This window comes from Drechmeria coniospora, chromosome 03 (genome assembly GCF_001625195.1).
Source record: "Drechmeria coniospora strain ARSEF 6962 chromosome 03, whole genome shotgun sequence".
Taxonomy (NCBI): Eukaryota; Fungi; Ascomycota; class Sordariomycetes; order Hypocreales; family Ophiocordycipitaceae; genus Drechmeria; species Drechmeria coniospora.
In genome coordinates this window covers 1,123,536-1,134,791 of record NC_054391.1, presented here as the reverse complement: position 1 = coordinate 1,134,791, position 11,256 = coordinate 1,123,536, and the positions used below count along the sequence as shown (strand labels likewise).

Below are 11,256 nucleotides of genomic sequence, written 5' to 3'. Positions count from 1 at the left end.
CCCCTTTGATATTAACCTCCGTTTCATTCTCGTTGTTCCGCTTCTCTGCGGCGTGTAGCCGATCCTGAGGCATAAGTACGATGGTATATTCTGTGCACGCCAAACCTCCCTATCTCGGTAGGCATAAAAGGCATGTGTCCGACGGAGCATAGGAAAGAACAACTATGAAGCATAGGCGCCTGGTCGCACTCCTATACATACAAGAGGCCGGTAGCACACGACGAGATGTACGGACGTTTGAAGCAGGTATGAGGCGGCTCGTCTGTCAGAATCAAAGGCAGCCAGCCAGCTCGACATCAGAAGACAACAAAGTCGTCGTCGTCGTCGTCGTCGTCGTCGACATCTCCGTTCCACTCATCCTCGGACTCTTCCTCATCTTCGTCAAGGAAATCTTCCATGCCGTACTGTTTCTCTCCCACTTTTTGGTTGTCGACCAATATGTTCACAGTATGACACATTCCTTGAACTGGGAGCTCATCCTTGTCTTCCTCCTGGGCGGAAATGGGATTTTCATTGCCGGACTCGAATGCGGTCACGTCATCCTCGTCCTCATCCACATCGGTATCCGGATCTCGGTAGACGGGCCTGGCCGCACAGTTTCGGAGGGATGTCACTTTGCTCGGCACTGAGCTAAGATGATCATTGTCGTGATTGTGCGCCGCGTTTCTGTCGCTCCGAGGGTGCGGCACCGCAGACACCCTTTGCTTCATTTCATGGGGGTACTTCGTGTCCGTGGGCGGGGGGAGAAGTGTCGTGGGGCGAAGGAAAACCTTCTCTAGTTTTCTTCGCCATTCCTGCCTCATGGTTGCACGGGCCTGCCAGGGGATGTCCAGCATAGTTTTGATGCCGAGGTGGCGGAGGTTAGGCAAGTTGACGGCGCTGTCGATGAGAGACTGGAAAAACATTTCCGCCGCCTCGACTGACCAGTCGCGAATGTGCTCAATGTCGATGACGCAGAGACTAGATGGCCACTTCGGAATTTGGCCTGAGCCGAGCGCTTCGTCGTACATGGGATCTGAATCGTTGACGGTGTCATGATGGCGGTAATATGATAAATTCATGTGCAACTCTCGCAGGTTGGGGCATGTCTGTGACAGATTCGTCAGGAACGCCAAGTCTAGCGATTGGTTGTGCAGCAAAGTCAGGGTGCCTAGACCATTGCCGTGAGTGGTGAGAAAGGTGGCGAGATCGGCGGATTTGATTTCCCAGCAGTTAATCAGCTCCAGGTGGATCAAGTTACTGGGAAGCAGGGGTAGCAAGCGGTCATTCATGACGGTTGACGATTCAATGACGAGATGGTTGAGACTCGTTAACTGGGATATGGCCTTCGCAACGGCATCGATCACTCGGCCATCCCGAATGTAGGCCTGAAGCTCTGCTTCCTCGCCGCCCGACCGCTGCAGGTTCGTCAAGGAAGGGACCTGGAAGTTTGTGAGGCTCAATTTGGTGAGTTGGGCAAAGGACGGCGACTGATGGATGGCGGTCATGCTCTCAAGAGTGACGTGGCCGCCGATGAGCCTGCCGCTCCATTCCCAACTCTTGAGAACGGCGGGGAACGGTTTCGGATTCGTCCCATCCGGCACCGAATCGCCGGGTCCCAGGGCGCTGAAGATGTCGGGAGAATAGTGCCAGCGCAGATTCCTGTCCAGCTGCCTGTAAGGTGCCTGGTCCAGAGGCGTATAGATGATGAGCTCTTTCAAGCGGGCGAGCGGATGGATCAGTTGCCACAAGGCACTTGCGGGTACAATATGAATATCAACTTGCAGCGTTTCAATCTTGGACCTGTAGTTGACAAAAGTGTCCGAGATTGGACGAGCGAGGAGCGCGGCGAGGCGTTTGGCCTTGGCGGAATGTCGGATGACTGGAGCAGAGTAGAGAGCTGTCAAGGCCGGCTCGGCGAAGGCACGACAGGTGGTGGCGGCATGGACGAGCCAGCTCGTCGCGACGTCGTCCGAGGCTCCCATCCTGGAGGCGTAGGAGAAGATATCGGCCCAGCATTCGAAGGAAACGCGAGGGTCCCTCCAGTCCGGGACGACGCAAGCGGGTACAGGTTCACCCTTGCCGGTGGACAGTTTCCGCCTCTTTGCCGCTGCCGAAGGCGCCATCTTCCGGCTCTTGCTAGCTACTCCTCTGTTTCGATGGACTCCTGATGCGGCAGCGCCGGGTGTTCTCCTCGCAATTCGCGTGTTGTCCGATGCATGAGCCGGTCGATGTGAGCGGCCGCTCGTGCGGGCTCGAGGAGACGGGGGAGGAGGATGCTGCTCGACGGTGGGCGTGTCGATAACAGATGGTGGGTCTGCTGATTCGGGGTCGTTCTCTCGATCTGAATCAGTCGATTCGTCGTAGAAACGTCGTTTTGAGGTACTCGCGCGAGGCACGCGAGATGCGCGACTGGGGTTACGTCGGCCTCCTCCCTCCCGGGACACAGACGGCCTCCCGGCATTGCGTGTCACTGTCATTTCTGGGTCCGGCATGGCATGAGCCGGCACGGAGCGGCATGACACTACTTATTGCGGATACTGCTGACGATGGGCGACTCCGTCGAGACGGCGGCAAGGGTTCGGTGGAGAAAACAAGACGGAGCGAGGTCGACCGATGTTGGTGTGTGAGCAAGCCATCCGCAAGGCAACCGAGCAGCGGAGGCGAGCTGTCGAGCAGTTGCCAAGGGAGGGTGCAGTGCACATTCTCTTGCACGGAATGACTTGATGGAACCGACAGAAACGGATGTTGGTGAGGGTGTAAGAAGGACATGGACGGCTGCCACCCAAGCTTGATGACGGCTGCCTAGCGAACTGGCACAGGCGTGTGCGGCAGAGCTGCAAGCACCGAGACTAATTTAGTCTCCGCAGTCTCCGGACGATTTCTGGCACAGATGGCTACAATGAGCCAAGCACTGATTTGATCCCCTCGGTGTACCCAGAATAGTATGATTGGGACCAATCTGGTGCTTTTGACTGTGCTCTTACCAGCATGTGCAAACAAGTCAGTACAGTACGGAGTGCGGAGTGATGCTTGAAATGATACTCTGACGCATTTGCTCTGTGCGGAGTAATTACGAAGTGATAACACTGCACGGAGTACGGAGGAACTGTTGCGCCGAGTTCAGAGTACTTTGAGTACTTGCACACACACAGTACTGCGTACGTAGGTGTATGTACTGTACATACCTACAGGGAGCTACTACCGTTCCTGCGTACTAGGACGACACAGTATTACTAAAGTCAGTAGTACAAGTATCACATACAAGTATCACATGCATGCAATGCTTGTACTTATTCTATGTTGAAGTACCGAGTAATTCTCCGTCCATGAACAGGTGTGCTTCAGTACGGAGAACCTCATAACAGGTTGGTGGGGAGTATTGCCTCATGTACTTACTGTAGTTCGCATTAATACTCCATAGTTAGCACTGAGGCATAGGTCCATTCGTCCAAGATCAGATTGAAGTTGGGGAAAATGACTTTGCCAATACAGCACTCGACAGCGCTTTTTCAGCAGTCTTTGACATTCTACCTGTACGGTGTAGAACAGAATGTGATTGGAAGAATATTCGCCAATAACCTTGACTGCTCACCCCTTCTCGTCTGAAATGTCTCTTTTTGTTTGTTTTTCCTCGCCACACCGCGACGGGCGGAAATCTCTCTCGAGGTCCTGGAAATGAAACCGGATGACCTATAAATTGCCTTGGACACCACGAGCCACTCTCCCTTCAAGTTGTGCGCCCGGCAGGGTGAGCGTAGCAACAGCCTGCCTGCAGTATCGTCCTGTTTTCCTTCCCGGTGGCCATTATGCGTGGGTTGTTCGGCCAGCCAATGATTGGGAAATCGCTTCAGTTTATTTCGCTGAATTGATGGGGCGGGGGACGAAGTCGGGAGTTTCTGTACGTACAGACGAGCACCCACGATTGATGGTGGCGGGTACTACAGAAGGACGGTAGGGTTGCAACGACGCCTGCGTGTATGGGTAGACACCTGTCCATCTTCTCGACCGACATATTCGTGATGAAACAAACTTTTCTGGCTCACTAACCTGCCACATGGTGCGGTGGAACGTGCCCATGAAGGAGTTGTATAAATCGCATGTACGAAAGTTTTGTTGTGTAGGTGCACATGGACGTGCGTGTGAAATATGGAATGCGCACAAGCATCTGCCAGGTATCATCCATGTAGCCAAGTGCTTGAATATCACGGTACAGATTTGTACTGATACACAGCGGTACAAGCAGGAGTGGAAAATACGGTTTCAACATTGCCACGTGCACTTACAAACACGTCGACCGTATGTACTGAGGAAGCCCAAGCAAGGACATCAGTACTGCCTATACTCCGTGCCAATACTCCATACCAATATATTTATCGTACCGATGAATTTATTGACGTATTCTCCGCCGAAAATACGTTCGTTGGACCAATGTGGTGTATGGGCAAGAAGGCGAAGACGATGGCCTTTTGCGTACCAGCGAGGTACCTGAACGGGACCAGAGTACATGGTCATTGCGCACAGCCCAGCACCTGCCTTCATATCTCCTCGTAAAGAACTGTTAAAGAATGAACGGTCGTGATAGTGCCTGCCTCTTGCTTCATCGCGCCTGCCTCTTGCCTGACCGCCTGTGCACTCTTTGCCTTTTTGGTTCGCCTCTCGTCCGTTCCTTCCATCTCGGGGGTGGCATGTCGTCTGCCTGTGCTGGTGATCGCACACACGCTAGGCCCTTTGGAGCCCAGCCACCTAACCTGGCCTATGCATCCCCCCCACCCTCCGCCCCACGCTGGTGCTACGGTGGCTCACCGGATGGTTGAGCCTCACGCGTCTTCTTTGGGCGACCACCTGTGCCGGCTATGCCTTCCTTCCGAGTACTGCTCCAAACCGCCTCCACGCCGAGCTCGCCCTTCACCTCTGATCTCTGCCAGCCTGTCTAGATGACCTCTACCTTTTGTTCGCCGAATTCCCCGCCAACCTCCGCTTTCGCCGTCGTCCGCAATCCTTCTGCTCCTTGTTGCTGCCGTTTCCGTTCCGCCAACGCCGCGGCTGTCCCTCGTCCTAGGCCACACGCTTCATCGCTTGACGCCGTTGCGCTCGTGCAAATTGCTTGATCGATCGATCCTCTCGTCTGCACACGCGGCGACCGATCCGACGCCCTCGCCAGCCCCCGTCACCCGGAGCCGCACCGACGATGAGCCGAGCGGTCTCATGTTCTTGACAAGGCACGCCCATCTTCTCGACCCCTGCGAATCTCGACGCAACGATACCCGGCACTGCCGTCGATGCCGCGCTTTTAATCCGCCATGACTGTGCAAAGTCCCTACCAGCGAAGCACCCCCTTTCTGCACCGCACCTGGCTTCGGGGAGTCAAGGCTCTCCAGGATTCGTCAGTCATGGGAAACATCATGACCTCGCCCGCCCACAAGGGCAGCTACCAAGGGGACGGCCACGGCCCGCGTCCGACCAAGCGCCGTCGTCTGTCCTCCTCTGGCTCGCTCGACGTGGACCGCCTCATCGCCTCGCCGCAGACGACCGAGTCCGGCCCGATACTGCGCATCGAGGTCCTCAAGTTGCTGCACAAAGACTCCAAAAAGATCAAGTCGTATCAGGCCACGGCCATGCCGCGCGATGTGCTCACCACCAAGGCCAACTGCCGAATCACCATCCAGGACATGGCCCAAGCAACTCCGCGAGTCCTGCACTGCCAGAGCCAGCCCTGCAACTTGACCACGTACAAGAACCCCGTCGGACCTCATCGGCTCGCCCGCGTCGACCTGCCCCATTCGTTTTATGTGCCCAAGGACAGCATTCTCGTCAACAGGCCGGACGACAATAAGCATGACCTCTCCGACTCGTATCAGCTTCTTGTCGAGCTGGAAACCACCGACGGCCTCGGCTGGCCGCCGCTTGACCCGCACGACTTGGGTGTTCCGACGAGCGCCTTCCATGGCCGCGGCACGAACCAGCATTGCATCTTCTCTAGCCGCTTTGATAGTGTCATCGGCAGGCTAAAGCAAGGGCTGAGTCTGTCGACGAGCTATCCCTCGGACCAATCCGCTCACCAGACGAGCTACGTCATGGACGTGGACTTGCGTTGGGCAACCGGGTTCAAAGCCTTGAAGCGCCCCTTGGACAAGGATTCCAAACCCTGCATCACTGCCATTGATCCGGACGCCATTCGCTGCACCGGCACCAGCTTCGATCCTGTGGCGGATCACGCGGCAACCGGCCATTTCGGCGGGGACATGTCTCATGAAAACGAAGACGATCTTGCCGGCGATCAAACGCCCTCTCGATCTCTCCGCATCCGCGAGAAGTCAAAAGTCTACAATCTGAAGGTCTTGAGCGACCAAGCCCAGGGCAGGGATCGAAAGAAGCGGGAAAGAAGCGCCAGCGCGGCGGAGAATGAGGGGCGAGTGCAGTATCTCTTGCCCACCGACCAACCCGTCTGCCTCGATTTCCACCGCTGTATCAGCTGCGGCGCCTATCACGAATCCATGCCGCAGCTCCAACTTCACTTGCAAACTTTTCACCCCGCATATTCGTATTCGCTGGAGACGACGAGTCAAGGTCCCCAGTTTCGCGTCTCCTCCCTCCGAGAATCGTTCGCAACACCAGGCAAGAGTCAGGCGCGCCAGGCGAAAGCCTTCCACCTAGCGACTGTCCTGCCAGACGATCATCTCCATCACCCGGCGAATGCAAATCGCAATTTGTTCGGATCCCCATCGGCAAGAGTCCACTCGGTGAGGCTACCATCCGCCTCGCCGACCCCCAGCGGACCGAGGGCTTCGACGCGCCGCATCGCGAGGCCGATACCGAGGAGGCCTTTAGTTCCCAACATCCCTCAGCCGCTTTTCCATCCCATCAGCAAGGCACGGTTGAGCCCTGGACAGGAAGTACCCTGCATCACGCCGGATGACACCTGGCTCATCCAAAAACACCGCGAGAGCATAGCTGATTTCTCCGATGTCACGGCCGCCGAGAAAGAGTACATTTGGGAATGGGATGGCTATATCCTGCGGAAGAACGTCACGTCGACGGCCTACTTCCCACGCGCATGGCTCGGTTTTGTGCGGGAGAAGGCTTCATGGCTGGTCGAGGAGCCACGTCGGATGCTGGAATTCGGGAAGCACGCGAGCGTATTGCTAGCTCGCGACGTGCTGGACAACAGGATCATGGATGAGGCGTTGGCCTTTATCAACGCAGAAAGGGCAAGTTCGCATGCGACTCTCGAGGAGCAGTCGAGTGGGTGGACGAGCTTTCAGGGTGCAGACGGAGCCGTGGTGAAGTCCCCCAGACCATCACAGATTCGTAAGGGCAGCAACGGCTGTGCTGTGTGCCAGCTTCCAGTTCGTGGACCGACGACGCTGGTCTGCTCCAACAAGGTGCGCTCCCCTGTCGGCATCTATTTCCGGTCTGGTGAATTGTTGTTGACATTGCCACAGTCTTGTTTGCGCCGTCTGCACCATTCCACGTGTATCGAGAATGAAGCCAAGATGCCGGCGACTCGGTACGATTGGCTTTGCAATGCCTGCTGCGACGCCGCCGGTTCGGCCTAGAGATCCAAACCCCTATCGAAGCGGCATAATGTACGAGACTGGTCGAGTCTAACCATGCGGCAAAACCATAAGTCGGCCGGGCCTGCTCCGGCACCCAAACACCAGGCGCGGCACATCTAGAGAGGAGCCTGCTGCGAGCCTGCCGGGGCATGCTGGGCTGGTCCGTTTGGGCGGACGCACTCATGGTGTTGGCAAGAAGTAGCCACCAAAGTCCCGATTCGCGGTAGCATGGTTCATATCATGGTTCATATCCAGAGGGTCTGCCTGGCCCGATACCTTGGGCGACTGACCAGCCCATTCCGTGCATGGCCTTGTGCATATAAATGAAGATTTCACTCTCATGGATCTGCATTGGGTGATGGCAACAGGGGCATCGAGTGAACAGGATTGCGGGATGTGGCACGGAGATGATCACATGGGCCACATCGTCGTATGGGTGCCAGAAGACAATTCGGATTTGTGGTACGGAGTACTTTTACTGGTGCCAGAAGCTCGAACGGGGATGAGGTGACGCTTGGCAAACGTGAGAAACTCCAATAAAGGACGGACGTGTTTCGGGTCAATTTCAAGCTACACTACAAACAGGGTAAGCATCACCAATCGACTTGTACACTGCTGCCTGGCTGAGCAATTACCCTATCGCCAGGTTCAATCAGTAGATCAATTGGATCCATTCAGCGTAGGCATTGTAGATTTTGGTGTGTATCGTTGCCTACCTCAGCCTCAGTTCTCCCGCCATTTCAGTCAATCATTCCGCATCTACCAAGGCTGATGCCTTTCGCTATGACGAGCATATTCCCTCCTGCATCACCGGCAAATGCCCTTTCCCCCCGAACACCAAGAGCAAGAAAGGCTTGGAGGGACCATCCGTCAGGCGGCAAACGCGGCAAACTGCCTTTCCAATGGTGTCCGTGTTATCCTGTGCTCGCCAGCGACTCCGATCGCCCGGATCCAATGTCAGCGCCTCGCGTTTCCATCTCTGCGGCGGTCGCTACGCTCCCTCTCCGTCTTCTGGCGCTTGCGGCTTTCCTCGGCAATCATGTCGGCCAAGTCTTCGTCATGCTGCCAGTTGGCGCCTATGCCTTGTTCCTTGCTACCTTCGTCGAATTTCTGACGGATGGAGTCTTTGCTGATGCCGTCATTCTGGTTCAGGGCGTCGACGTCGAGTGCGACGTCGACATCGCCAGGCTTCTTGCGCTTACGAGAGTCATCTTCGGCACCGAGAACGGGCAAGTTCTGGCGTTGAGCCGAGCTCAGATCGTACTGGTGGCCGACACCAAAGAGGCCACTGCTACCCTGGGTTCGTTGTTCTTTCAGAACCGTATAGGCGGCCCGGCCGGACGGTGTCTCGGTGTCGTAGCCAGTGCGCTCCTTTCGAAGATCCATGTCTCCCATCATGGACGTCTCCGTGCCCTGAGGCGGTACGGTGCTAGCGTATCCACCAGGGGTCTCGAGGCCGGTCATGTCGGCGCCTCCTCCAACGTGGTCGTCGTCGTCCTCTTCATCCTCGTCTTCCTCGTCGGACTCCTCCTCCTCTTGCTCCTCCTCGCGCGGCTGCAGCTCTCCCCACAGGGCGCGGTCGACGGGTTCACCCGTGGGCGCCTCCTGTTGTCCCGGGAGAGCTTGGGCGGCGCCTTGCGTGCTCAAGCCGAGAACGTCGCCTCCATAAAGCGGACGATTCAGCTCGTCAATTGGCGGCTTGCCCCAGCCACCTGGGTGGTAACCCCAGGTTCCTCCTGGCGGAGGGGGCACGTTGAGGCCGGGAATCTTCAGGGTTGGGTAGGAAGGGGGGGGTCCGACCCGCTGCTGATTGATGAGCCAGGGCGGCGGAGAACCAGAAGGCATGCCAAGGGCCTCCCTCGTGGCGTCTCCCAAGTCTCCAGGGCGGAAGTGCTGGTAATCGACCTCGGCTTCCTTCCCCTCGTAGTAGACCTCGCCATAGCGTGTCAGCTCCGGCTTGGTCTGGAAGCGGAAGAAAGCATCGTAGAGTTTTTGGTAGTCGATGTCGAGCTTTCCCATCTTGGGCTGCACTCGCGCTCGTTGTTTTTGCTTCAGAGTTTGCTCGGCTTCCTTCTCCAGGACGGCGTCTCTCATCTCGGCGATGCCCGTTTGGGCGATGAAGTCGGGTAACCGAAACGCAGATTTTTCGATGCCTCGTTTCGACGACAAATACTCTCGCTTCAGAGACCAATGCGTCGGCACTGAGACGATGTTCCGTTGAGCCTTGACCTGGACGAGGAGACGCGGGTCGAGCGAGGAAACGTCGTGCCACTCGACGACTTCGGGCCGCGAGACCATGCTCTTGAGCTCAGCAACGGAGAGCGTCATCAGCTGCTTGCGTTTCTTTTTTGAAAGCTTCGGTTTGCTGGCATGTTCCTCGTCCTCGTCGGGGATATCGTCGTCGTCGCCGAAGAAGACATCTCCCTGGTTGCCGGCGTTTGCTTCCCGCGCAACCTCATCGTCCTCCAAGGAAGCGCCAAACTTGGTAAAGATGTCTTTGTACGCGGCGAGGGCCTCGTTGTCGGCAATAGACTCGTCCAACTCCGGCCTCTCGACCGTGACGGCGATATCGGCCAATTCGCCGTTCTTGGCGGCTGTGGCTTCATCCTCCTCGACGATAGGCGCGCCATCTGCTTGCGGTGCGCCATTCATCTGGAGGGGCGCGTCAATAAGTCTGCTTTGGCGAAGACGATGTGGCATATAAGCAATAGGAGGATTCACCTGAGCCTTGGCCTGCCTCTGCTCCTTCTTCTTCGCCCGCTTCATCTGGTTTTTTGTCATCTTGGGGGGCGCCATGGCGGCAGGGCGATGTGCGACTACAAGCCGCCGGGATGTCTAGACAAGATCGTTCGCTTCCAGAGTTGAATGGCGCGTTGTATATAAGGTGGCGGAGATGGAAGAGAGCTCGACTGCGCTCGTATCGCTTCGAGTCTCGTCCCGTCACAGAGCCGTGAGCATGCAGGGAAGAGCGCCGCCGGGGTGTCGCTGATGAAATCAAATGGCTTCTATTTCCCCCGACAATCGTGGTGGAAGTGGTTCGAGGGGGTCGCAGGCTACGACGGCAACTGGTTAGCGTCCCAAAGATGTTGCGTGGTCGTTGGAACTGATTCGAGTCGTCTGGTGCTGAAAATACGTAGAGTCGATGAAGGCAGGATGGATTTGTAGCAAGCAATTGCTCTACAGTTCTCGCAGGGAAATTATATCCAGTATTAATTATTGCCACTAACTAGTATTAGCATGGAGCACTAGCACGGAAGTAGGCTTCGGGTCTTGTTACGGACTACGAAGTGCTGAGTAATAATGCTTTACCCAGCTTTGGCCAGTAAAAAGAATAACTGCAGCTAGCACTTGCATGATTCGGCAGATGTGCGGCTAATTACCATTTGCCACTTGTACCGAGTACTTGTACTTGAACACTAGTACATGCGGGTACGGACTAGTTGTACATGAACATTGCCGTAAGTACTCCGTACTAGCGTCCTTGTTGCGGATGGATATCTGCAGGTACTCCAATATAGGGGGCTACCATTCGCCTGCACTGTTCTCCGTACATGTACATGAGCCATTACTGAAGGCCGCGCTGTACCTGTACAAATGCATGTATTAATAATAGTACAATACTTAAGTACTCACATTGTTCATGTACTTAGGTGTACGTGGTAAGTGTACTGTACACCATACTTACTATATTATTATCAGGGTAGTATTACGGAGTATG

General features: G+C 55.9%; 3 protein-coding genes across 3 annotated transcripts; 1 reads left to right on the top strand and 2 right to left on the bottom strand.

The window, feature by feature from the left end:
- Nucleotides 1–296: 296 nt before the first annotated feature.
- On the bottom strand, nt 297–2,474 carry DCS_06183 (uncharacterized protein; the record flags this gene model as incomplete). Its single annotated transcript, XM_040803474.1, has 1 exon — nt 297–2,474. The coding sequence occupies one exon, from the start codon at nt 2,472–2,474 to the stop codon at nt 297–299; it is 2,178 nt and encodes a 725-aa protein (XP_040653578.1).
- Nucleotides 2,475–5,282: 2,808 nt separating this feature from the next.
- Nucleotides 5,283–7,538, top strand: DCS_06182 (Zinc finger domain-containing protein, PHD-finger; the record flags this gene model as incomplete). The annotated part of the gene is made up of 1 exon (XM_040803473.1): nt 5,283–7,538. One exon carries the CDS (start codon nt 5,283–5,285, stop codon nt 7,536–7,538), a length of 2,256 nt encoding a protein of 751 aa, XP_040653577.1.
- Nucleotides 7,539–8,495: 957 nt separating this feature from the next.
- Nucleotides 8,496–10,334, bottom strand: DCS_06181 (splicing factor 3b; the record flags this gene model as incomplete). The annotated part of the gene is made up of 1 exon (XM_040803472.1): nt 8,496–10,334. The coding sequence occupies one exon, from the start codon at nt 10,332–10,334 to the stop codon at nt 8,496–8,498; it is 1,839 nt and encodes a 612-aa protein (XP_040653576.1).
- Nucleotides 10,335–11,256: the final 922 nt, after the last annotated feature.